This window comes from Pituophis catenifer, unplaced genomic scaffold, assembly GCF_029215685.1.
Source record: "Pituophis catenifer annectens isolate HBS135680 unplaced genomic scaffold, rPitCat1.0.hap2 SCAF_1, whole genome shotgun sequence".
Taxonomy (NCBI): domain Eukaryota; kingdom Metazoa; phylum Chordata; class Lepidosauria; order Squamata; family Colubridae; genus Pituophis; species Pituophis catenifer.
Window position 1 is genome coordinate 336,977,936 of NW_027256881.1, and position 26,835 is coordinate 337,004,770.

The 26,835-nt window shown below is 46.2% G+C and overlaps 1 protein-coding gene across 1 annotated transcript in view; it reads left to right on the forward strand.

Annotated features, from left to right (window-relative positions):
* Positions 1-25,545, forward strand: part of GRIN3B (glutamate ionotropic receptor NMDA type subunit 3B) — a 52,427-nt gene extending 26,882 nt beyond the window's left edge. Inside the window, exons 2-10 of the mRNA XM_070936492.1 lie at positions 5,174-5,769; positions 8,766-9,054; positions 10,443-11,204; positions 14,154-14,299; positions 19,239-19,354; positions 21,577-21,728; positions 22,411-22,575; positions 23,311-23,378; positions 25,161-25,545. Coding sequence (XP_070792593.1) covers positions 5,174-5,769; positions 8,766-9,054; positions 10,443-11,204; positions 14,154-14,299; positions 19,239-19,354; positions 21,577-21,728; positions 22,411-22,575; positions 23,311-23,378; positions 25,161-25,545 — 2,679 coding nt within the window. The remainder of the gene's footprint in view (positions 1-5,173; positions 5,770-8,765; positions 9,055-10,442; positions 11,205-14,153; positions 14,300-19,238; positions 19,355-21,576; positions 21,729-22,410; positions 22,576-23,310; positions 23,379-25,160) is intronic.
* The last annotated feature ends 1,290 nt before the right edge of the window (positions 25,546-26,835 follow it).

Here is a 26,835-nt window from a genome sequence, read left to right on the forward strand (position 1 = left end):
ATCCAGTATGGCCAGGAGTGGGCTTCAAACATTTTTTAGCAAGGAATTCTCTGCCCGGTTGCTGGGTGGGCATGACCATGGTGGGCGTGGCCTAGTTGGCCTCCTGCACCATGGGGGGGGGGGGCGTTTTTGCCCTCCCCGGGCTCCGGAGGCTTTCCTCGAGCCTCCAGGAGGGCAAAAACAGCCCCCCCAGGCTCCAGAGGCCCTCTGGCCTTCCCAAACTTCTGGTAGGCCCATTTTTCACCCTCCCTGAGACTCCATGCGCGCCCTGCACTTACCTGTATCTAAAACGGGCTGCGTGGGGACTCCTGGGAGGGGAGTGACGGTGTGGGGTGGGCGGGGTCAGTCAGGAGTGGGATTTGGGAGTTCTCCGAACTGCACAGAATCTTACCTAGAGGTTCTCCCAAACCCCTGAGAACCCCCAGCAGCCCACCCACAGGGCGTACCTGACCCTTATGAAGAGTTTTTGAGATTCAGGTGTGGATTGGAATAACTACCAGTAGCAGCTGTAATCACAGCTGTAATGTCGGAAGCCAGCATTGAAGGTTTATGACCCTGAGAACTGCGACTGTCATAATGGCAAACGGGTTGCCAAGAGCCCAAATTGTAATCATGTGGATGGCCACAGCTTCGAAGACCAGCCCTAAATCTCCTCCTTCAGAGCCACCATAATTTCAGCCACCGAACAAATGGTTATTAACTGAGGACTACCGGTATTATAAGTTAAAGTAGTTATTCATTAAATTATGCTCACGTAGTAAATGATGGGTGTCCATGAACAATCCAAGGCTTCATGAGCTGGAGAGTTTGGGGGGGGGGCTCTTTTAGAGGGTGATATGGAAATGGGGCTGCATCGCTCTTTTCTCCAGATCACGGCTGGTCTCAAAATGAAATTAAATCAGCATCAGACCTAATGTCTATGCGCATAGGAGATCCCCAGAGAATTTCGGGGCTGTAGACCAGGCTAAGAAATCACTACGCCAGCCTAGAAATAGACAGCGCAAACTGCTTCTATCTTTTGCCCGAAACTGGACTCAAGGGAGCCTTTAGCTTTATTTGAAATTCCTCTTTTAGTTTTATTCTGATGGGAGACCTCTTTGGCGGGGCTGAATTTAAGTTTAGCTGCGGGTGTCTTCTGCCCTCTGGTGGCAGCTACCACATTTACAGGTTTGCCCCATTTCTGATTTAAGCCTTCTCCTGCAGCTGGTTGTGGGGTTAAGGATGGTACAGGGGGGCCAGCAGTGACCAGCCCTCTTGGGACTCTGCTAAACAGAAAGGGAGGAGGGCTTGTGGTTCTGCATCATTTGCAAAGGCATGCTTTTATCCACACCTGAATCTCAAAAACTCTTCATAAGGGTCAGGTACGTTCCCTAGAATAGAATAGAATAGAATAGAATAGAATAGAATAGAATAGAATAGAATAGAATAGAATAGAATAGAATAGAATAGAATAGAATAGACTTTGGAGGTCTTCTAATCCAACCCCCAGTTTAGGCAGGAAACCCTACACTATTTCAGACAAGTGGTTGTCCAGTCTCTTCTTTAAAACGTGCAGTTCTGGAGCATTTACAATTTCTGGAGGCAAGTTGTTCCACTGATTCATTGTTCTAACTGTCAGGACATTTCTCCTTAGTTCTCAGTTGCTTGTTTCCATTCATTGCTTCTTGTCCTGCCCTCAGGTGCTTTGGAGAATAGCTTGACTCCCTCTTCTTTGTGGCAGCCCCTGAGATATTGGAACACTGCTGTCATGTCTCCCCTAGTCCTTCTTTTTTTTTATCAGACTAGACATACCCAGTTCCTGCAACCGTTCTTCATATGTTTTAGCCTCCAGTCCCCTAATCATCTTTGTTGCTCTTCTCTGCACTCTTTCCAGAGTCTCAACATCTTTTTTATGTGCAGACTGGTGCTTCAAAGTAGCTAAGCAGAGCCCTAAGCAGACAAGGTTTGCAGTTCAGAAAATTTGGATTATCAGAAGCCTTTTTTTTTAATTTATTTTTTTTAATTTGATTTATATGCCTCCCTTCTCCGGAGACTCAGGGTGGCTTACAGTGCGTTAAGCAATAGCCTTCATACTTTTGTATATTTATACAAAGTCAGCTTATTACCCCCACAACTGGGTCCTCAATTTACCTACCTTAGAAAGGATGGAAGGCTGAGTCAACCTTGAGCCTTGGCGAGATTCGAACCTGCAGTAATTGCAGACAACTGGTGTTAATCACAATGCTATCAGTCTGCTGCGCCACCAGGCTCTTTAGTTTTGTTTATAAAGTGATTGTCCATCTATTTCTCCATTCTTGTTTTCTTCCTTCCCTTCCACTTCTGAAGCCACCAATTAACACACACACACACACCTCTGCAGTTTCAAAAGTTGAAACAATCATTGAAAAATGATTACACTGAAAAAACGGTAGGAACCTGGGGTGGAATGTATGGTACAATCACAATCGAGCCCAACATTTCGGCTGCTCAGTGAGACGTTTGTTAAAGAAGCTTTGCCCCATTTTACAACCTTTGTTGCCACAGTTATTAAGTGAATTGATGCAGTTGTTAAGTTAGTAACATAGTTGTAAAGTAAATCTGCCTTCCCCATTGACTTTGCTTGTCAGAAGGATGCAAAAGAGTATCACGTGATCCAGGGGTGAAATGTAAAATTTATTACTACCGGTTCTGTGGGCGTGGCTTGGTGGGGGGGGGTGTAATGTGATGGTGGGCGTGGCCAACTTTTTTTAAAAAAAAAACTTTTCAAAGCATTTTTTCTAATGCTTTGAAAAGCCTCTGGCGATTAGGCAACTCAGCTGAGATCGTCAGAGAGGCTTTTTAAAAAATGCTTTGAAAAGCCTCTCTGACGATCAGGCAACTCAGCTGGGATCGTCAGAGACTTTTCAAAGCATTTTTTTTTACCATCTCTTCAGCCAAGAGGTTGCAGAAAAAAATGCTTTGAAAAGCCTCTGACGATCCCAGGTGAGCCGCGCGATCATCAGAGGCTTTTTTTTAACTTTTAAAAGCATTTTTTCTACAACCTCTTCTGACGAAAAAATGCTTTTAAAAGTAAAAAAAAAACAGCCTCTGATGATCGCATGGCTCAGCTGGGCATGGGGGGGGGCAGGGATTTTTGCTACCGGTTCTCCGAACCACCCGCTGCCATCGCTACCGGATCAGGTGATCCGGTCCGAACCGGGAGCATTTCACCCCTGACGTGATCCCTGGACCCTGCAACTGTCATAAATATGATCCAATTTCCAAGCGTCCAAATTTGCATCATGTAAGTGGATCATGCTGCAGTGGTTGTAAGGGTGAAAAACAGTCCTAAGTCACTTTTTGCAATGCCATTGTAACTTCGAACAGTCACTGAACGACTGGTTGTAATTTGAGGACTGTCTGTAATCCCGGATTCCCAGGAGGGAGGTGCTGCTTTCCAGAAGACCAAGAGACAGCAAAGTTTAGATAATTTGGATGGGAGAAAAATGGCTCCTCCCTAGAAATTCTCAAAATATATCTTTAATGCCTGCAAGCAGTAGCTTTAGTATAGCAAGATTTCTGTCTATGAGCGAAGAACAAGAAAGGAAACTGCTTTGAAGTAACTGTACGTGCTTTCCTGGTTTTGCAGGCCTGAGAGAACCACTACCAGTGACACTACAGGCAACATCAGTCCCATAAATGAATTCACACAATATGTTTCTGTGGAAAGAGCTTCATCTTTAAGGGTCTGTTGAAGGACAGCAGGCTGAGGCCAGATTCATCCTGATAGACAGCTGTCCAGCCTCTAAAGGAGAATATTTGTAGCTCAGGGTTGGCATGATGAGGGGTCTTTGGTGGTCTCTGAGCTTAGTTAATTTCTTGCAGACGTTTCATTACCCAACTAGGTAATATCATGAGTGCTAAGGATGTCCAGCCTCTGCTTGAAGACAGAGAAGACCCAAGTCCTTGGTTCCAGAGTCCAGGAGATGTTAAGATCAGGGGTGAAATCCAGCAGGTTCTGACAGGTTCTGGAGAACCAGTAGTGGAAATTTTGAGCAGTTCAAAGAACCAGTGGCAGAAATTTTGAGTGGTTCGGAGAACTGGTAAATACCACCTCTGGCTGGCCCCAGAGTGGGGAGGGAATGGAGATTTTGCAATATCCTTCCCCCAGGAGTGGGGAGGGAATGGGGATTTTGCACTATTCTTCCCAGTGGTGGGTTTCAAATTTTTTTACTAGTGGTTCTGTGGGTGTGGCTTGGTGGGTGTGGCATGGCATGGCTCGGTGGGTGTGGCTTGGCAGGCATGGCAGGGGAAGGATACTGTAAAATATCCATTCCCTCCACAATCCAGGGGAAGGTTACTGCAAAATTCCCATTTCCTCCTGATCAGCTGGGACTTGGGAGGCAGAGAATAGATGGGGTCGGAGCCAATCAGAATTTTTCCTACCGGTTCTCGGAACTACTCAAAATTTTCACTACTGGTTCTCCAGAACTGGTCAGAACCTGCTGAAACCCACCTCTGATTCTTCCCCTGGAATGGGATGGGAATGGAGATTTTGCAGTATCCTTCCCCTGTCACACCCACCAAGCCACACCATGCCCACCAAACCACGCCCACAGAACTGGTAGTAAAAAAAAATTGAATTTCACCACTGGTTAAGATGCTTTTTTCCAGGCTAATGGCATCTCCCTTCCTATAACTTCAGCCTGGGGTTGCAAACTCCATCCCTCTTGTATCATAACTGAAAAAAATCTCTATAGGTAGTCTTCAACATATGGCCACAATTGAGCCCAACATTTCTGTGGTTAAGTGAGACCTTGGTTAAGTGAGTTTTGGCCCCATTTTACAACCTTTCTTGCCAAAGCTGTTAAGTGAATCACTGCAGCTGGTAAGTTAGTAACCCGGTTGTTAAGTGAATCTGGATTCCCCCCCTCTGCCAATTGACTTTGTTTGTCAGACGGTCACGAAAGGGGATCACATGACTCTGGGACACAGCAATGGCCATAAATGCAAACCAGTTGCCAAGCATCTGAATTTTGATCCCATGATCATGGAGATACTACAAAGGTTGGGACTGTGAAAAATGGTCCCAAGTCATTTTTTTCCCATTGCCGTTGTAACTTTGAACCGTCACTAAATGAACTGTTGTAAGTCGAGGACTGCCTGTATTTGTTTGGTTTTACTTTCTTTGTCCCCTCCTGACTCCTTCTGGCAGAATCCCTTCCATCTCCACATGGACCAATGCGGCGACTTCGAGACTCTCCTGGACTTGCTGGTTACCATCTTCCATGCCAACCGTTGGCAAGACGTCACCCTGGTTTTGTGCCAAGCCTGGGATGCCTCCGCCTTCATTGACCTCTGGACTAGCCATGCCCACCTGGAGAAGACGGCTGTGATTGACTTGAGCTTCCTGGATGAGAGAGAAGCTGCCCGTCACCTTCGGCGACACTTGGAGGAATACCGCGAATTGCCCGGCCCGGCTTTGCTTTTCGGTTGCAATGCTCCCTTCTCCCAGCTCATCTTCCAGATGGCGAAGGAGTTGGGGGTCTCTCAGCAATTCCACTGGATTTTGGGGCAACCCCAGAACGTGGATAAGCTCCAGACGGAGGGGCTGCCGTTAGGTCTTCTGGCCTTTGGGGAGGTCGACAGGCCCTCCCTGGAACACTTCATCCAGGACGCCATAGAGCTGGTGTCCCGTGCCATTTCCCGGGCAGTCTACATCCGGCCTGACCTCGCCCTCATCCAGAGCATGGTGAATTGCAATGACAAACATGTCGTGTACTCTGAATCCTCCGGACTCTACCTTTCCCAGTGAGTAAGCTGCTCTCAATTTTTGGATCCCTAAGAGTAACCGATCCCTTCTCCCAGCATGCACACGTGTTTCTGTATAGGTAGTCCTCGACTTACGACCACAATTAAGCCCCAAATTGCCTTTGCTAAGCAAGGCAGTGTGTCAGCGTTTCAACGCTGGCATAGAGAGCAGAGGAGAGTGAGAGATAAACTCTGAAACTTTTGCCTGCTAAATCCCTTTGAAGTCTGGTTGTCGTGGAAATGAGGGGGGGCACATTCCTGGGAAATGACGAGAAAAAGAAGTCTGAAGAATGACTTGGAAGATAGCCAATGAGAAGCAGAGATTTGGGGATCGGAAAGGGAGGGATTGGGGGGCAAAAGGTCAGTCTTGTCCGCGTGGAGTCATGATCCGGTGGCTGTGCTCAATTAAAGAAAGATTTCCTTAAAGATTGGCAGTTTGGAAATTCATTTAATTTTGAGATAGCATCGTAGTCTGACACAATGATTATATGAGTTTTGCCCCATGTTACAATCTTTTTTTTTACTAGAATTATTAAGCAAATCAGTTCTTAAGTGAATCATGCAGTCATTACGCAAATCTGGCTTCGCAATAGTGGCAAATATCTGTAGCTCGGGTGTAGGATGAGGATGAAGGTTCATTCTCCGAGCTGGAGGCAAGCCGTTTCACTGATAAATTGTTCTGTCAGAAATTTTCTTCTTAGTTCTAGGTTGCTTCTCTCCTTGATTAGTTTCCATCCATTGCTTCTTGTCCTGCCTTCAGGTGTTTTGGAGAATAGCTTGACTCCCTCTTCTTTGCGGCAACCCCTTTGTCAGCATTCCAGAAAAAACCCAACTCCAAGTAAAGACGCGGAAGCAAACATTTTCCAAAGCTCTCTTTACTACAATAGGCAAACTGGCACATCTGGGAAAACCTGAATCTGAAAAGCCCGGGTTTTCCTTCAGTAAGTCATAGCTCCCAAAACCATCCCCTTTTCCCCCCAGTCGGTCACATGCTCCAATCAACGTCCGTTCCATCTCGATCCAGCCGTCTGACCACTCCTTCTCCAGATGCTGGATCGCCCTGACCTTGACCGACAGGAAGAATGCTATTATGTCTACTAACAACCCCTCTCCTTAATCCCCCCCTCCTACTTTCCCACACATAAATAAAATAAATAAATAAATAAATAATTTTATTTCTATACCGCCCTTCTCCCGAAGGACTCAGGGCGGTGTACAGCCTATTAAAAAACACAAGACAACATCAATTAAAATAGTTTAAAATTATTAAATGAATTTGGCTCAATTTAAAACCCCAGGAATTTAAAACCCAATTTAAAATTGTTATGTTGATAACCCAGCCTGGCGGAAGGTGGCAGGCATTTATTTATTTTATTTATTTTATTTAAATTTCTATACCGCCCTTCTCCTGGTGGACTCAGGGCGGTCACAGCCAAGTAAAAAACATCCAATACAAAAGTTAAAAATTTAAAAGAATTATATCCTTTGGCCGAAAAATTAAGAACCTTACGACTAAAACCCATTAAACAATTAAAAATCTAATATCTCAAAAACGGGGGGGGGGGGTTTCACACCAGCCCTGCCTGATGGAAAAGATAAGTTTTTAGGGCGCGGCGAAAAGCCCGGAGATCTGATATCTTCCGTATCTCCGGGGGCAAATCGTTCCAGAGGGCAGGTGCTGCCACAGAGAAGGCCCTCCCCCTGGAGGTCTCCAGCCGACACTGCCTAGCTGACGGCACCCTGAGGAGTCCCTCTCTGTGGGAGCGTACTGGCCGGTGGGAGGTTATTGGTGGCAGAAGGCAGTCCCGCAAATACCCAAGCATAAGAAGGTGGCAGCATTGGACCGAGATGCTCTACGCACAGTTACTTATGCGCTAGTCACCTCCCGTCTTGACTACTGTAATGCTCTCTACCTGGGTCTGCCCTTGAGGACCACTCGGGAGGCTTCAGCTGGTGCAGAATGCAGCCGCGCAGGTTGTGATGGGAGGGTCCCGATACTCCCATGTTACACCCCTCCTGTGCGACTTGCATCGGTTACCGGTTGCCCTCCGGGTGAGATTCAAGGTGCTGGTGATGACCTATAAAGCCCTGTATGGCTTAGGCCCAGGATATTTGTCAGACCATCTCCAGCCAGCAACAGCTTCCCATCGCCTGGTACGTTCTCACAGGGAGGGCCTATTCCGGGTGGCGTCGGCTAGACAATGCCGACTGGTGACCCCCAGGGGCAGAGCTTTCTCTGTGAGTGCGCCCACTCTTTGGAATCAACTCCCCCTGGGGCTTCGGTTGGCCCCTGACCTTCGCACCTTCCGCCGCGAATTAAAAACATGGTTGTTTACATCGCCCAACCTGGACTGAGGAGGTTTGATTATTTTAATGGGTTTTAGTATGTTTTAAATTTATATTTATACATTAATGTATTTTGTATGTATTTTATGTTTTATTGGGTTTCTTTTTATTGTTGTGAGCTGCCCTGAGTCTACGGAGATTGGGCGGCATATAAATTACGTAAAATAAATAAAAATAAAATAAATAAATTGGAGCTTCCGGCCTAATATGGCTTCCAAAGCTGACACCCTTAGATTTTGGAATACTGCTATCATGTCTCCCCTAGTCCTCCTTTTCATCAAACTAGACCTACCCAGTTCCTGCAACCGTTCTTCATATATTTTAGCCTCCAGTCCCCTAATCATCTTTGTTGCTCTTCTCTGCACTCTTTCTAGAGTATCAAGATCTTTTTTACATCTAATCAAAGAGAGAACAATTCTAGAAACAAGGAGAAATTTCCTGACAATTAGAACAATTAATCAGTGGAATTAGAAGTTCAGAAGTTGCGGGTGCTCCAACACTGGAGTTTTTTAAGAAAATACTGGACAACCGCTTGTCTGAAATGGTATTTCCTGCTTGAGCAGGGGGTTAGACTAGAAGACCTCCAAGGTCCCGGTTAACACTGTTATTCTGTTATTCTGATTCCTGCTTTTTTCCTCTCCCTATTGCAGGTTTTTAGCCAACACGTCTTTCCGTGGCCAGACAGGCGAGGTCTTCGTGCACAACACGTCTCACATCCACACTGACCGTCACTACAAAATCTGGAGCCTGCTGAGGGATTCGGTGGGCCAGCCCACGTGGGTGACGGTGGGCAGCTGGAAGGGGGGTGAAATGGAAGCGGAGGAGGGCAGCTGGCCGCAGCACCTGCAGCGCAAGAACCAGGCCGAGGGCGGGGGCTTCTCGCGCATGAAGCTGCGGGTGGTGACCTTGGTGGAACACCCCTTTGTCTTCATCCGGGAGGTGCGTAGGTACATCGGGACATGTGGGGGCACCTGCTGACCAGAGCTGATTGGCTCACAGACATTTCTCTTTTAGAAAAATATAAAATTGTATAACACCACAAGAGCTGTGGTGGCGCAGTGGTTAGAATGCAGTACTGCAGGCTACCATATTTTTCGGAGTATAAGACGCACCTTAGTTTTTGGGGAGGAAAATAAGAAAAAAGCTGATTGGCAGGTGGATCGGCCTCCAGAATACCCCCAATCAGCTGTTCCCAGAGGTGAATTTTAATGACAGGTTCCTTGGTTGTGAGCTCTGTGCCTTGCCTTTTTTTCTGCCTCTGAAACCTCCGTTTGAGAAGCTGGGCGGGGCTACGTTCAGGTGCTTGGCAATTGGTTCATATTTATGACATTTGCAATGTCCCAGGATCACATGATCACCTTTTGTGACCTTCTGACAAGCAAAGTCAATGGGGAAGCCCAATTCGCTTAACAACCGTGTTACTAACTTAATAGCAGCAGTGATTCACTTAACAACTGTGGCAAGAAAGGTCGTAAAATGAGGCAGAACTCACTTGAAAACTGTCTTGCTTAGCCACAGAAATTTGGGCTCAGTTGCGAACATCCATCATCCACATGCAGAAGATCATATTGGCTGGGAACAATGGATGATGTAGTCCTGCACATCCAAAGAGAGACAGGTGGTGAACACAAGTGTGTGGTTTCTTGCGGCAATCTGCTGCAAATTGTGATGTGCCCCCCCAAAAAAACAGGATGAAATAGGCATCGCTATGTTACAATGCACAGTGCAGCCTCTCAGATGTGCACCCCAACATTGCACAGAAGTGCACATAGGTAGTCCTCGCTTACCGACCACGTGTTCAGCAATCGTTCTGGGTTCATTCGTCTAATCTATTTGCAGGGAGCTGGGATTAAAAATGATTTGGAGGGTGCCAGATTGGAGAAGGCTCGGGTGAAATGCTACCGGTTTGGACCGGTTCAGGCGAACCGGTAATAAAAAAATGCTACCAGTTCGGGCGAACCGGTATTTCCGACGATCAGCTGTGCTTCGTGATTTATATTCGCTAGAAAGCAGGTAATCTTGCTTTCTAGCGAATCTAAATCGTGCAGCACAGCTGTTCCCCCCTTGCTGTTTTATTTACCTTTGCAGACTCAGAAAAATCCTCCTTTTTCAGCGCTGCGTGGTAGCGCCTGCAATGCGCATGCACGCAAAGCGTGCATTTGGCATGCACCATTCATGTGCACGCATAGCAAACCAATAGTGAAGCGAACCAGTAGCTGACTTCAGAGCATTTCACCCCTGAGAAGGCTGATCTTCAGGTTTCTCCTAGCCAGCCCCTTTGATTTCCTGCTTGATATTCAAAAGGTATTAACTGGTGCTCTTTCCAGGTAGACGAAGAGGGCAACTGTCCAGCGGGGCAACTCTGCCTGGATCCTCACACCAACGACTCATCCGTGCTCAACGCCCTCTTCGAGGAGCTGAATTCGGAGAACGGCTCCATCCCCATGGAGTACCGAAAATGCTGCTACGGCTATTGCATCGACCTCTTGGAAAAGCTGGCCGAAGACTTGCCCTTTGACTTCGACCTCTACATCGTGGGTGACGGAAAGTATGGGGCTTGGAAAAACGGTCGCTGGACGGGTCTGGTAGGAGACCTCCTGAGTGGCACGGCCCACATGGCCGTGACGTCCTTCAGCATCAATTCCGCCCGGAGTCAAGTGATCGACTTCACCAGCCCTTTCTTCTCCACCAGCTTGGGCATCCTGGTGAGGATCCGGGACACAGCATCACCCATCGGGGCCTTCATGTGGCCATTACACTGGACCATGTGGGTGGGTATCTTCGTGGCTCTCCACATGACGGCCCTCTTCCTCACCTTGTACGAGTGGAAGAGCCCCTACGGCATGACGCCCCACGGCCGCAACCGTATGAAGATCTTCTCTTACTCCTCAGCCCTGAACCTCTGCTATGCCATCCTTTTTGGCCGCACCGTCTCCAGCAAGACACCCAAGTGCTGGACAGGCCGTTTCCTCATGAACCTCTGGGCCATCTTCTGCCTCTTGGTCCTTTCCAGCTACACAGCCAACTTGGCCGCAGTGATGGTGGGCGAAAAAACTTTTGAAGAACTCTCTGGGATTCATGATCCCAAGGTTGAACAAATTCTTTCTTTCTATGCTCCTTGCCCTTCTTTCACAGTGTCCTGCCTAGTCTCCCTGACTTACTCAACTTCTTCTCCATCTTCTTCCTTTCCTCCAAATTTCTTCTCCGCCTCTGCTTTGCCTGTGTCCCGTAGTTGAGCTTGGCTTCCCCTCCATCACCTTCCACCATTGTGGACCATCCAAAAAAAGAACAATTGTGTTGCATCTAACCAAAGTGTGCCAACCTTGAAGCTGATCGGGCCGAAGCCATCTTAGAGCTTCAGTGCTGCCACACTGGAGCTGAGCGATAGAGAGAGGAGTGGAGAGATAGCTGGGCTTGTGTAGTCAAAACAAAATACTTTCCCCTGGGAACCAAGGACGTTCTCACACCTGGTTTGAGGAAGGAGGAGTGATGTCACCTGACCAGAGGACGCTGCCTTGATTGGGCCATGTGACTGATTATTTGGGTTTGAGGGAGAAACTTTCACTTTTAATTACGTGAAAACCGAGGGGCCCTTCAGAATTAGTTTTCACCAGATATGTGCCAACATCTGCACTCTAACCACTGCGCTGAGGTGGCGCAGTGGTTAGAGTGCAGTACTGCAGGCTACTTCAGCTGACTGCTAGCTGCAGTTCAACAGTTCAAATCTCACCAGGTTGACTCATCCTTCCGAAGTAGGTAAAACGAGGACCCAGATTGTTGGGTTGGCTGACTCTGTAAACTGCTTAGAGAGGGCTGTAAAAGCACTATGAAGCGGTATATAAGTCTAAGTGCTATTGCTATTGCTAATACTGCTATTCTTTGAGGAATCTACCTGCCTTGGAGTTTTTGCTTGCAATGGATCTATTACTTGGAACCCTGACACAAAGTTTGTTGACTCCTCCCCTTGATGTTCCTGGATGATCAAACCCTCTGAGCAAATCCATCTCCCTTCTTATTTACCAGAGCAGCAGATACTCAGTGGTAGGCTACAGATAGTCCTCAACAGTTCATTTAGTGACCATTCAATGTTACGACACTGAAAAAAGTGACTTATGACCGTTTTCACACTTAACGACCATTGCAGCATCCCCACGCCCATAAAAGAGCCTGTAGTACAGTGGACTAAAGCACTGTTATTAACAGATTAACATCTGCTGCTTGCAATTACTGCAAGTTCAAATCTCACCAGGCTCAAGGTTGACTCAGCCTTCCATCCTTTCAAAGTACTTTCAAAAGTAGGTGAAATTGTGGGGGCAATAAGCTGACTTTGTATAAATATACAAAAGTATGAAGGCTATTGCTTAACGCATTGTCAGCTGCCCTGAGTCTCCGGAGAAGGGCGGCATATGAATTAAAGCAAAAAATAACAATAATAATAATTTAGTTGCTTGGCAACAGACTCAAATTTATGACATTTGCTATGTCCTAAGGTCATAGGATCCCTTTTTGTGGCTTTCTGACAAGCAAAGTCAATGGGAAAGCCCGATTCACTTAACAATTGTTTACTGATTTAACAACCGCTGTGATTCGTTTAACAACTATAGCAAGAAAAGTTATAAAATGGGGCAAAACTCACTTCACTGTCTCATGTAGTAACAGAAATTTGGGGCTCACATAAGTCAAGGACTACTTGCATATATAGAAACGGAAGCCCACTCAATATCTCCACTCATCTTCCTCTTCCTCCATGAATTTATCTAGTCTTTTTTTTTAAAAAAAAAAAGCTTTTGACATTTCTGGCTATTACCTTGAGATGGCGAAATCTTGCATGACTATTTGGGGGAAGCAATTTCAAATAGATTAACCTAGTAACCCAATGTGATCAGAATGGAAAAAAGAAACTTTGTTTTCTCCCTTTTTCCTCACACTCTGAATAGTATTGAAAAATCTCTTAAAATATTACATTTTAATTGCTTTCCAAAGCATTGGGGGGGGGGGGCAGTAGAAGAAATAACAGACGGAAACTTATTAGAGATCCAATTTAGAACTAAGGAGAACTTTCCTGACAGTGAGAACAATTAACGGCTTGACTCCAGAAATTGTGGGTGATCCAAACCTGGAGGTTTTTAAGAAGAGATTGGACAACCATTTTGTCTAGAATGGTATAGAGCAGGGGTGTCAAACTCAAGGATGGATCCGGCCTGCGGGGTACTTAGATCTGGCCTGTGGGGCCGCCCTGGAAACAGCGGACTGGCCCGTGGTGCTTCTGCCCAGTGAAAGGGGCTCCCAAGCTCCATTTTCAGCAGCAGCGGCCTCCTGCAACCCCTCTGCCAGTGAAAACGGAGCTCAAGAGGGCCATATGCGGCCCTCCTGAGCTCCGTTTTCACTGGCAGAGGGGTTGCAGGAGGCCGCGGCAGCCGAAAACGGAGCTTGGGAGTCTGCTTTTGCTGGCAGAGTGCTCGTGCCACCACATGCGCCCCCAACAGGAGTGACGTCAAGCTGGCCACACCCACCCTGGCCACGCCCACCACACCCCGAGGTCAAATACAACCCTGATGCAGCCCTCAATGAAATCGAGTTTGATACCCCTGGTATAGCGTCTGCTGCTTTAGCAGGAGGTTGGACTAGAAGACCTCCAATGTCCCTTCCAACTCTGTTATTCTGTATTGCCCCTAACTTAAAATTTTAATCATCGGTCCCGGAGTTGTTTCCATCACTCGAAATGCCAGAAGAGAATCCTGCAGGCCTTTTTTTTTTCCCGTTCTCAAATCCTCTGTGATATTTATCATCCTTCCGTTGCTGACGTGTTCTCGTTTGAAAACATCCCGTGAAATCACACCCTTTTTCTCTTTTCTGCTTTATCCACCCTCTCTTTCTTTCCCTTCTTTTACCCTCCTTCCACACTGATTTATGTTGCAAACATTGAAAAGAATGTTCACATTAAAAGAAAATAAACTCCTTCCCCCTCCTCACCTCCAAGTAAAAAAAGTCCCAAATCTAGGAGCAAATGATCTGATCCCAATTTTGCTCTCTTGCAGCTCCACCATCCATCCCAGGGTTTCCGTTTTGGCACCGTCTGGGAGAGCAGCGCAGAGGAATATATCAAGAAGAGTTTCCCGGACCTGCACGAATACATGAGGCGACACAGCGTCCCCACCACCCCTGAGGGGGTCACAATGCTCAAGTAAGGGAGGCAGGGCCTGAGAAAGGAGAATTCGGGGTGGGAGAAGTGCAGTGGTGGTATTCAGCCAGTTCGGGTGAACCGGTAATGGCTGCTTCCGGAGGCTCCGTCCACCGGCCCGGACGTAATCAAGTCCCATTTATACATACTTTTTTTGATGCTCTGTGCATGCACGGAAGGCCCTGTGCACGCGCGGACATGGCGCGTGTGAGCGAAGAGAGTGTGTACGCACACACTCACATTTGCAAGTTGGTAGCAAAGGTTACTGAATAGTGATGTCAGTGTTGTGATGGGTTGGCATCTCTTCTAGTTGCAACTCCTGCACTTTGGGGGACACCCAGGAGTGAAATGCTCCCGGTTCGGACAGGATCACCCGATCCAGTAGCGATGGCGGCAGGTGGTTCGGAGAACCTGTAGCAAAAATCCCTGCGCCCCTCCCCACCATGCCCAGCTGAGCCGCACGATTATCATAGGCTTTTTTTTTACTTTTAAAAGCATTTTTTCTACAACCTCTTCCAACGAAAAAATGCTTTTAAAAGTTAAAAAAAAGCCTCCCTTCTATTCTATATTATACCCCTTCCCATTGTCATCTATTTTTATATCCATCCTCACATTGGTTAATTATGTAATATTACAGTTGTTTAATATAAATTCAACATTTTAATATAAATCAATTAGTTATATAACTACCTTTTTTGTATATTAATCAATATGAACATGAATATTCCAATTATTTCCATGCAATCCAATTTCTTACAAATCAATTAATTATATTTACCAATAATAATAAACCAAATAATTTCCCCCATATATTCCTCGAAACCACAACTTAACCATTTCTGCTTTCAATACAATATACAATTAATAGTATCTCAATTATTACAATTCCCTAGTTAAATAGAGCTTTTTTTCTTTTGTGTTTTAAAATCTTGAACTCTCCTCTTGTCCCCTAAATTTCCCATTGTTTGCACCTACCTTTTTTGGTGAGGAAAAAGAAATCTCTCTCTGCCTCATTTTGCCACGTTGCAACAACAGCAAAGCCAACAGCCTGCTTTACTTTCTGTTTCGTTTTTCAGCATAGATAGGGGGAAAAAAATCAGCACTCTTTGCAAGCAAGCAGCAGAGCCGTGAGCAAAACTGAGAGCAAATCAGCTGAGAGTCGGGAGCCGATCCAAGCAAGGGCTAATTAGCCTATGCTGAAGCTCCGCGGGCCAATAAAATTACAAAAAAACACCGAACCCTTTGTTAAATTGCTGGTTCGCCCGCCCCTCGCCCACCACTATTTATTGGCAATAAATAGTGGTGCGGAGGGGTGGGGCAAGGGATGGGGCGAGCCAGCAATTTAACAAAGGGTTCGGCCGAACCCCCTAGAACTGGCAAAATCCCACCACTGGGCCACCCTGTCTAATTTCAAAAGGTTTCTGCAGGAGACCACTTGAAACATCTGGAGATGTTTCTCCTTAAGGACATGGTCAATTGTTTAGTTTTGGTTTTTTCCCCCAAGTTTTTTTAATTTTATTTTACATGTACACATCATTGCGTGCACAGTGTGGCACCTGGGTATCGTAGATTTTGGTGCAAATAAGAATAATAACAATCATATTTGTTACGTTCATCAAACTTATATAATTCTAATGTTAATACACATAGTTGTATTAAGTTATCGTCTTTCCTTATTTAATTATTCAATGTTTCAATATATCATTCTAATGCCAATCGCCATATTGTTTAGACATACATGATTATTCCATTATTCAATTTCTAATCTTCCCTCTGATTATTGCTTTTATCTCATTATATAAAAATGTGTATGTTAATAATCCCTCCTCTCTCTTATTTCTATCTCCATTCTAATTTTAATCATATTACCATTATATTTTAAACAAGACATTTCCTTTTTACCCCTCATCTCTTATCCAAATTAATGCTTTGATTCTTATTCACTTTCATTTTAATAAAAAACCAACAATAATATTAATCATATTCATTACATTCATCAAGCTAATATAGTTCTAATGGTAATTCACATATTTATGTTACATTTTACTTTTCCATTATTTAATTATTCAATATTTCACTATATTATTCCAATTCCAATCACAGTCAATTGTTTGGTTGAGAGGAGGCTAAGATCCTCCCTCTCTCCAGTCATCTGTGTTGTGCTAACAGGTAGAACCTCAAGAGGTTGGACTGGGACTGAGTTCTAGTCTCCCTTCAGCCATGGGAGACCCCTGGAAGATTTAGGGCCAATCCCTCTTTCCCATCCAAGCAGCCATTTTGGTCCAGTGGTGAAGATCCTGGACCAAGAACAGGGAGATCCAAGTTCTAGTCTCACCACAGACTTTGGGCTAGTCCCTCTCTCTCAGCCCAAAGCCAGGTGGTCCAGTGGAGAAGATGCTGGAGAACCCACCTTCAAGTTCCTCCTCAGCTAAAGGAGCTTCTTGAAGGATTTAGGCCTGCCTTTTTCTTTCAGCCCAGCCCACCTCAGCTCAGCTCACCAGGTTGTTATTGCAGGGGGAAATGAGAGAATGATGGGTTACCATCTTTCTCACCCCCACCCCTAACTGTCCACTTCTTATCAACTTGAATGGGCCAAGAACAGTGGTGAAATCCAATTATTTTTTACTACCAGTTCTGTGGGCGTGGCTTGGTGGGTGTGGCTTGGCTTGGGCATGGCAGGGGAAGGATACTGCAAAATCTCCATTCCCACCCTACTCCAGGGGAAGGATACTGCAAAATCTCCATTCCCTCCCCACTCCTGGGGGAAGAATATTGCAAAATCTCCATTCCCATCCCACTCTGGGGCCAGCAGGAGGTGGTATTTGCCGGTTCTCCAAACTACTCAAAATTTCCGCTACTGGTTCTCCAGAACCTGCTGGATTTCACCCCTGGCCAGGAAGATAGATTTTGTGCAAGTTACACGTGAGACAGATTACAAGGATCTTACCAATTAAGCATTATAATATATTAAAACCCCATTTTGTTTGCTGAGGTAATGTCACTGAGATATTTGTTCTTGGGTATCTGTAAGTCTTAAGGACGCTATATAGGTAGTCCTTGACTTATAACCATTTGTCTAATGACCGTTTGAAGTTACAACAGCATTGAAAAAAATGACTTATGACTAGTTCTTGCACTTATGACCATCGCAGCATCCCTGTGATCACATGGTCAAAATTCAGCTGCTTGGCAACCGGCATGTATGATACGACAGTCCTGAGATCATGTGATCACCATTTCTGACCTTCCCAGCTGGCTTCCAACAAGCAAATTCAATATGGGGAAACTGGAAGGAATTGCAAAGAGGTGCTCTCTTAATGACCCAATGATCCTCACTTAATGATGGCAATGAGAACGCTAAGCGATGCAGTCATATAATGTCATGCTTTACGACCACATCTATTAGCAATTGAAATTTTGGTTCCAACTGCCTTCATAAGTCAAGGAGAGAGAGAGGGAGGGAGGGAGAGAGAGAGAGAGAAAGAGAAAGGGAGGGAGAAAGAGAAAGGGAGGGAGAGGAAGAGAGAGAAAGAGAGAGGGAGAGAGAGAGGGAGGGAGAGAAAGGGAGGGAGAGAGGGAGGGAGAGGGAGAGAGAAGGAGGGAGGGAGAGAAAGGAAGGAGAGAGAGCAAGAGAGAGAAGGAGGGAGAGGATGCCCTTGAAGTGATGTCCCAGTGCCTGGAGGCCGTGCGGGCCTGGATGGGGAGAAACAGGCTCCGACTCAACCCCTCCAAGACCGAGTGGCTGTGGCTTCCAGCGTCCCGATATAGCCAGCTGACGCCATCGCTGGCTATTGGGGGCGAATCACTCGCCCCCACGGAGAGGGCTCGCAACTTGGGCGTCCTCCTGGACGCACGGCTGTCTTTAGAAGACCATTTGACGGCCGTGGCCAGGGGGGCTTTTTATCAGGTTCGCCTGATACGCCAGTTGCGCCCCTTTCTAGATCGGGACTCTCTACGCACAGTCACTCAGGCACTAGTCACTTCCCGCCTGGACTACTGCAACGCTCTCTACATGGGGCTCCCCCTGGGGTGCACCCGGAGGCTCCAGCTGGTCCAGAATGCGGCCCGCGCGGGGGATTATGGGGGCGACGAGGCGCTCCCATGTGACACCTCTCCTGCGCGAGCTGCACTGGCTCCCGGTGGTCTTCCGGGTGCGCTTCAAGGTGTTGGTGACCACCTTTAAAGCGCTCCATGGCTCAGGGCCGGGGTACTTACGAGACCGCCTACTGCCACCAATAGCCTCCCACCGGCCAGTACGCTCGCACAGAGTGGGCCTCCTCAGGGTGCCGTCCGCCAGACAATGTCGGCTGGCGACCCCCAGGGGGAGAGCCTTCTCTGTGACGGCGCCCACCCTCTGGAATAACCTTCCCCCGGAGTTACGTATAATAACAGACCTCCGGATTTTTCGGCGGGCCCTGAAAACTTATTTATTTCAACTAGCTGGGCTGGCTTGAGCTAAATTTTAAATTGGTTTTAAATTGGGTTGTTTTAATTTACGGCCAGAATATCTAATTATTTTATTACTGTTTTTTAAATTTTGTATGCTTTGTTTTTACTTAGGCTGTGCACCGCCCTGAGTCCTATTTGGAGAAGGGCGGTATAGAAATTTAAACAAATAAATAAATAAATAAATAAAGAGAGAGAAGGAGGGAGGTAGAAAAAGGGAGGGGAGAGGAAGGGAGAGGGGGAGGGAGAGAGAAGGAGGGAGGGAAAGAGGGAGGGGAGGGAGGGAGAAAGAGAAGGAGGGAAGGAGAGAAAGGGAGGGGAGAGAGAGGGAGGGAGAGAGATATGCTGTGAAAGTTGTAAAGGCGAGCATTGGTTGCAAAATTGCTTTTTCATCACTGTCATAACTCGCTGCCCAAGGCAGTCGCTAAATGAGGACCACCTGCAGATTTAATTAATGCTGCCCAATTTGACAGCAACTTGTTTTCTCCTCACACAGGACCGACCCGCCGAAGCTGAATGCCTTCATCATGGACAAATCCTTGCTGGAATACGAGGTCTCCATTGATTCCGACTGCAAACTCTTAACCGTTGGAAAGCCTTTCGCTATTGAAGGTATGGCAAAAACATCTGGATTGAGGAAAGCATCTGGAGGCAGAGCAAGGAAGGGGTTCGTTCGGTAGCCAAATGAAGCTGTAGTCCAGATTGGCTCATTCTGTTTGAAAACAGGTCTCCTCAGTCTTTAAGCGTGAAAAATTAAAGCTAGGAAAAGGCAGAAATATTTCTCCTTCTCTCATGAAGAATGTGGCTTTTACTTAATTTTTATAACGCTTTCCCAGGAGACTCTATTCATGGTTTCGTGAAATACTTCACTGTGTATCCAGGAATCTGAGTGTAAAAATAGGAGCAGTTGCAGTGTGTGTGAGTGAGTGCGTGTGTGTGTGTGTGAGAGAGAGAGAGAGAGAGAGAAAACTATGCTGGTTCCACCACAGTTGATAGCATCAGGGGTGGGCTTCAAAAATTTTAGCAAGGGGTTCTCTGTCCAGTTGCTTGGTGGGCGTGGCCATGGTGGGCATGGCCTAGTCAGCCTCCTGTACCACAGCGGGGGGGGGGGGGGTTGCCCTCCCTGGGCTCCGGAGGCTTTCTTTCAGCCTCCAGGAGAGCAAAAATGGCCTCCCTAGGCCCTGGAGGCCAGAAACGGGCCTGTTTCCAGCCTTCCCAAACTTCCGGTAGGCCCGTTTTTCGCCCTCCCCGAGCCTCCACATGTGTCCTGCACTTACCTGCATCCAAAACGGGCCGGGTGGGGAGTCCTGGGAGGGGGGGCAAGGTGGGTGGGGCCAGCCAGGAATGGGATTTGGGGGGTTCTCTGAACTGCACAGAATCTTAGCTAGAGGTTCTCCCGAACCCCTGCGAACCCCCAGCAGCCCAACCCTGGATAGCACATGATAGCAAAAGGAAGCAAATTGCTCTTCCAGTGTCTGTGGTTAAAGGGAAGGCTTTCTCTGCACATGTTCTGTATTGCAATCCCAAGGGTGCTTTTCAAAAGGTAACTTTCTGATCACTGAATTCCTGCCACAACTACTGAAGGACAAGCCACAATACTACTGCCTTTGCTCTGGGAAAGCCACTCCGTGCCTATATGAGCTCCCCAGAGTCCACAAAGAGGGAACTCAGACTAATTGTCAGCGGGATCAACTCAGTCTCTTACAACATTGCAAATTGTAACACCTAACCATTTTATAACAAGAAAGGCCAATTGCCTTTTGAACAGCATCTTTGGGACAACCATGATTTGGATGACAGAATCTCTAGAATAGAGTAGAGTAGAGTAGAGTAGAGTAGAGTAGAGTAGAGTAGAGTAGAGTAGAGTAGAGTAGAATAGAATAGAATAGAATAGAATAGAATAGAATAGAATAGAATAGAATAGAATAGAATAGAATAGAATAGAATAGAATAGAATAGAAAATAGAAAATAGAATATAGAACAATATAGAACAATATAGAATAGAATAGTATAGTATGGAATAGAATTCTTTATTGGCCAAATGTGATTGGACAAACAAGGAATCTGTCTCCAGTGCATAAGCTCTAGGTGTACATACAAGCAACAAGTAATAAATCATGATCATAATCATCAACAAAATACATTCATCATAAATCATAAGATACAACAGTCATAAGATACTATATAAGCAATCAATATAAATCATACTAGGATAATAAATAAAATCATTAATATAAATTGTTAGATACAAGCAACAAAGTTATAGTCATAAGAAGATAAGGAAATAGGAAAGATGAGAAGAATAATAGTAATACTAGGTAATTTGACAATGTTGTGGGAATTAGTTGTTTAGCAAACTGATGGCAGGGGGGAAAACTGTCCTTGTGTCTAGCTGTTATGGCATGCAATGCCCTATACCTATAGCGTCGTCTTGAGGGTAGAAGTTGAAACAATTTATGTCCAGGATGTGAGGGATCTGTAGATATTTTCACAGTTCTCTTTCTGATACAGCTCCTTAATGGAAGGCAGACGAGTAGCTATTATTTTTTCTGCAGTCCTAACTATCAGTTGAAGTCTGTGTCTGTCTTGTTTGGTTGCAGTGCCAAACCAGACAGTTATAGAGGTACAAATGACAGACTCAATAATTCCTCTGTATCGGCAGCTCTTTGGGCAGTCTGAGTTTTCTGAGTTGGTGCAGGAAGACCATTCTTTGTTGTGCTTTTTTGACGACAATTTTTGATGTTAGGTGTCCATTTCAAGTCTTGAGATATTGTAGAACGTAAAAGATTTCTCCTCTTTTACACCCCTCCCAATTTCTCTTGGACTCTTCCAGGTTATGGCATCGGCCTTCCTCAGAACTCGCCTCTGACCTCCAACATCTCCGAGTTCATCAGTCGCTACAAGTCAGCCGGCCTCATGGACCTCCTGCACGACAAATGGTACAAGATGGTGCCCTGCGGGAAAAGGGTCTTTGCCGTTACTGAGGTATGGAGGCTCTGCGGGAAAAGAGCTTCCCCTCTTGCCTGCTCCACCCCCCTCTTGACTTCCCAATGCCCCTGGATGCCCTGATAATGCATCAGCAAAAGGCCGTTGCACCAAACGACTTTGGAGGGGGCATCTTTCCAAAATGCAGGAATTACATACACAACAGTGGTGGATTGCCCCCGGTTCAGACCGGTTCGCAAGAACTGGTAGTAAAACCGGCGGGAGGCTCCGCCCACTGACCCGGATGTCATCATAGGTGATCTGTGCATGCGCAGAAGCTTCTGCACATGTGCAGAAGAGTGAGTGCGCAAGCGTGATGCGAACCTGTAATAAAGGTAAGTAGAACCCACCCCTGGTACACAAGTATTCTGAGAGGTTTGCCATGCCCCCTCTGTCCTTGCCCAGACACGTATATAGTGAGCTTGGGGAGTTGTGTTTCCAAATTTGAACATTCCTAGTCAGGAGTGGGTTCCACTTACCTTTGCTACCGGTTTGGAACTGTGAGTGTGTGCGTGTGTGCACGAGTGAAGTGAGCATCCATGATGGCGTCCGGGTGGCTGGGTGGAGCCTCCCGCCGCCGCCAGTACTGATTCGCCCGAACCGGGACGAACCGATAGAACCTACCTCTGATTCCTAGTGGGTTTAATCCTGCCTGTGTTCCTTCTTTCCCCATCACTTCCAGACTTTGCAGATGGGGATCTACCATTTCTCCGGCCTCTTTGTCCTCCTTTGCATTGGGCTCTGTGGCTCTCTGCTCACCTCCCTCGGAGAGCACATCTTTTACCGACTCATCTTGCCTCGCATTCGGCGCAAGAAGAAATTCAATTATTGGCTCCATACCAGCCAGGTGAGGCATCATCTTGGATAATCTCGGGGTGGAGGGATAATCTCGTTTTGTTTTGAAAGATAGCAGCGACTACAGGAAACCCTGGACTGTCAGCCATTCGCTGAGTGACCGTTTGAAATTACAGCAATCCTCACACTTATTTTTGATTGATTGATTGCTATCCCATCTTTATTACTTTTACAAATAGCTTAAGGTGGCAAACATAAGCCAACAAGTACTCAGATCTAGCTTAATATCAGGCCTGGCCCAGTTTAGATCCCTAGGAAAGAACGAACCTCAACTCCATTTGGGTGAAGTGATAGGTCCATGATGGTGAACCTATGGCACCTGGGCCAGAGGTGGCACGCAAAGTCCTCTCTGTGGGCACGCGCACCGTCACCAGCTGCTCTTCTGCTTTCTGGGTTTCCGGCATGCACATGCACGTGTCAGAGCGCTGGAAACCTGTTGGTCTTCGGGTTTCCGGTGCTCTAGCAGATATTTTTGAATTGTTGCTAAAACGTGACACAGAGGCAGAACAAATTAAAAGCTGCATGATAACATTGGTGCAAAACTTGAGAGAAATCATTGCAGTGGGACAAAGCAATGAATAATAATAACATCTGAGCAATTGGGACACTCCTCCCAATTATTCTTAGGGAAATTATTTTTTTCCCAATTACTTTCCTTCATCTTACAAATCTCTGAAGCTTTTATTTCTTTGTGGGTGTTTTTTTTTTTTTTATATGCATAACCCAGAAAATACACCGGGCTCTAAACATGGGACTGGAGGAACAGAGGCTCAAGAAGCTGAATTTGGAGAAAAGGTAAATTTTGTTCACATCTTCATTTCTTTTGCCAACCCATTCCTCATTACAGGTAGTCCTCCTGTGGTGGTTCTAAAGTGGGACATCACATTGAGTGTGTGTGTGTGTGTATATATATATATATATATATATATATATATATATATATATATATATATATATATATATATATATATATATATATATATATATATAAAAATGACCATTTATATACATTAAATGACCCTATTGTTTGCCCTTCAAATACTTTGGCCACCTAATGAGAAGGAAGGACACACTGGAGAAGAGCCTAATGCTGGGAAAGATGGAGGGCAAAAGAAGAAGGGGACGGCAGAGAATGAGGTGGCTGGACGGAGTCACTGAAGCAGTCGGCGTGAGCTTAAATGGACTCCAGAGGATGGTAGAGGACAGGAAGGCCTGGAGGAACGTTGTCCATGGGGTCACGATGGGTCGGACACGACTTCACAACTAACAACAACAACAACAATATTGTTTGCCCTGCAGTTTTATTTGCAGAAAACTAAAGTAAAGAAAACTGGTTTTCGGCAAAACAAAAAAAAAGTCCTAAATTGAAGTCACGTGACCGCAGGATGCTGACAAAGGCAGTAAATGTGGGTTTGTTGCCAAGAGCAGTAAACTGGGAGTACCCATGTGCTTGTTTGAATATAGGTAGTCCTCGAATTACGATTGGTCACTCAGTGACCCTTTGAAGTGACAATGGTGCCCCCTGGAGGTACTGAATAGAATAGAATAGAATAGAATTTTTTATTGGCCAAGTGTGATTGGACACACAAGGAATTTGTCTTGGTGCATACGCTCTCAGTGTACATAAAAGAAAAGATACATTCGTCAAAAATCATAATTATATATTATGACTTGGATTAGAAACTGCCCTTCTCCCTGCGGTCACATAACTTCACTCTGGGCACTCGGCAGCTGGGCCACATATAGATGGTCTTTTGTAGCATTTTGCAGTCACACGAGTGCACTTTATGACATTTTTGCTGAAAACAGGTATTTATTTCTGGTTTTCGGCAAAACCAGTTCTTAGCGAACCACTGATTTGCTTAACAACCACAGCGTTTGCATAATGACTGCTGCAAAAATGATTGTAAAATCTGATCAGTCATGTGGGTTATCACCATCATGACCCTGCATTGGCTCCATTACAGTCGTAACTCGAAGACTACCTGTGACGCATGGTCGGGGAATCCTGGGTGTTGAAGTCCAGCCATCTTAAAGTTGCCAAGATTGAGACCCATTGAATTATATAGTTTCATCCTAAATGGCCTGTGTTTCTATTGCTGACTTTGTGCACCTTTTACTGAGCTTATGACTGAAATTCTTTGTACATTTTTAAAAATGTGTGTGTGGCTGTAAATAAGGTGAAAGCACTTTTAAAGGGATTGCTAAATTTGTTGCAACTATTACCATATTTTTCAAAGTATAAGACGCACCTTTTCCCCCCTAAAAGAGGCTGAAAATTTGGGTGCGTCTTATACTCCGAATGTAGCTTTATCAAAGCTTTTTTTCAACCCTAATGAGACGTTGGTGAGTGAAGCGATCTTCCACACTTCGCCTGCCTCTCTCCGATGATCAGCTGTGCTTTAGAAGCTGGTTTTTATCCCCAACCAGGCGCGGTTTTTTTTTCCTATTTTCCTCTCCAAAAACTAAGGTGCGTCTTATACTCTGAAAAATATGGTTTTGGGTTTTTTTTAAAAAAAAAGGACAGCCAGACTTTCTCAGTCTTTACTCTTTCTCTCTCCTCCTCCTTCTCCAAAGATGCAACCTTCAAAAGCCTCCAGATGAACCCCAGCCGGCCCCCAACCAGGAAGGCTGGAACAACCTCCGTTGCACCGCGATAAAGAAGGAAGACAAACGGGTGCACTTCAACATCGATAACGCCCCGGAGGAGACCTCCGAAGACGAGAGAGCAGGGCCCGTTTGGCACTGCATGAATGGCCAGGACCCCCAGCAGGACAGTAAGGAAGCCAAGCAGCAGGAACTGAAGGAGCTAGAGAGCAAAATTGAAGACATGCGAGAGCAGCTGAGGGTCGCCCTGGTGCGGAAGAGTGAGCTCATGGTGGCTCTTGGACCGCCCCCTAAAGCTCCTCGGCTGCCTCCTGCACTGAAGGCACTGATTAGGGAGAGCAATGAGGACAGGTGATGGAACGGGGAGGGGCGTCCAACTGGAACTCTGTTTGGACTCCCGTTCCTGGTGAAGAATGCCAGTGCAAAGAGCAAAACAATGAAGAGTAGATACCGGTTGGGAGATGTTTTGTTCTAGCTTTCCCTGCCTTCCCCAGATCAGTTTTCATCCTTGGGGCCGTGTGGGTTGCTGGTCACTCTTATTTGCATGTGGAAAGTCCCACTTCATCCATTGTCCATTGCAAAAGCCGCCAGGATGAGAAAGATGGTGGCAGGGCGGTCGACGAGCAGGCAGGACTAGATACGTTCGGAATCCGAATTAATTAATTCACAGATGTTCTAAGTTACCTTCATGGGTCCATATTCAGGAGGCCGATCCTGACTTTCTGTTCTGTGAGGTCCTGGTGCTGATTTTGGCACAGATCACTTGGAGACTTGGACGGAGCACACTTCTCTTGAGTTTTTCCTAGTCTTTTGAACCTCAGCAGACAGACACAATTTCTAGGAAGCTTCGAAGAACAGGAACTGCTGAATTAAGAGAAGGCCGGGAGAAGGCTAAATGCGGGGTGGAGCACATATTCTGGAGAGCAGATTGTCTCAGGTTTAAATCATTGTAAAGCAACTTTAATTGCAGCTTCTCTACTGGGACCCAGAAACTCAATTACCCACCACAGCCGGCTAGTCTCCAGGTTGCATAGCCCAAATTGTGGGACTTGAGTTCAATTAGCCACATATCAGGTGCAGCCATAGCTGAGTGGAGTTGGGGGTGGGGGCAGGCATTCACTTCCTCAATGGAAGTTTGCTGTGTTGACCTTGGAGAAGTTTTTGGAAGACAGGGTAGACAATGTTGAACCAAAGGATGCAACATTCCAGCTGATAGGGAGCTTTTCGGGGGTTAGCTGGAGGTGCCATCATTTAGTGGTACAGCCCAAAGCTGTACCACTAAATGCTGTACCATGTGTGAAGGAGCACATGGAACAAGCAGAAGAGACACTCGATTCTTGGACAGAGGTCTGTTTACACGGAGGGAGCAGAGTCCCAACAGTTGGGAAATACTGGAAATACTAGAAATACTGGGAGGCAACCCATGGGACAGGGCAACCAAAGATTGCAATAGATAGGGTAATGGCATCACCAAAATAGACAGAAGTAGGATTCCTGGAGGAGAGAAGAGGAGAGGAGGGAGGAAGGGAAGGGAAGGGAAGGGAAGGGAAGGGAAGGGAAGGGAAGGGAAGGGAAGGGAAGGGGGGAGGAGAGGAGGGGGGAGGAGGGGAAGGGACAGGAGAAGGAGAGGAGGAGGGGAAGGGAG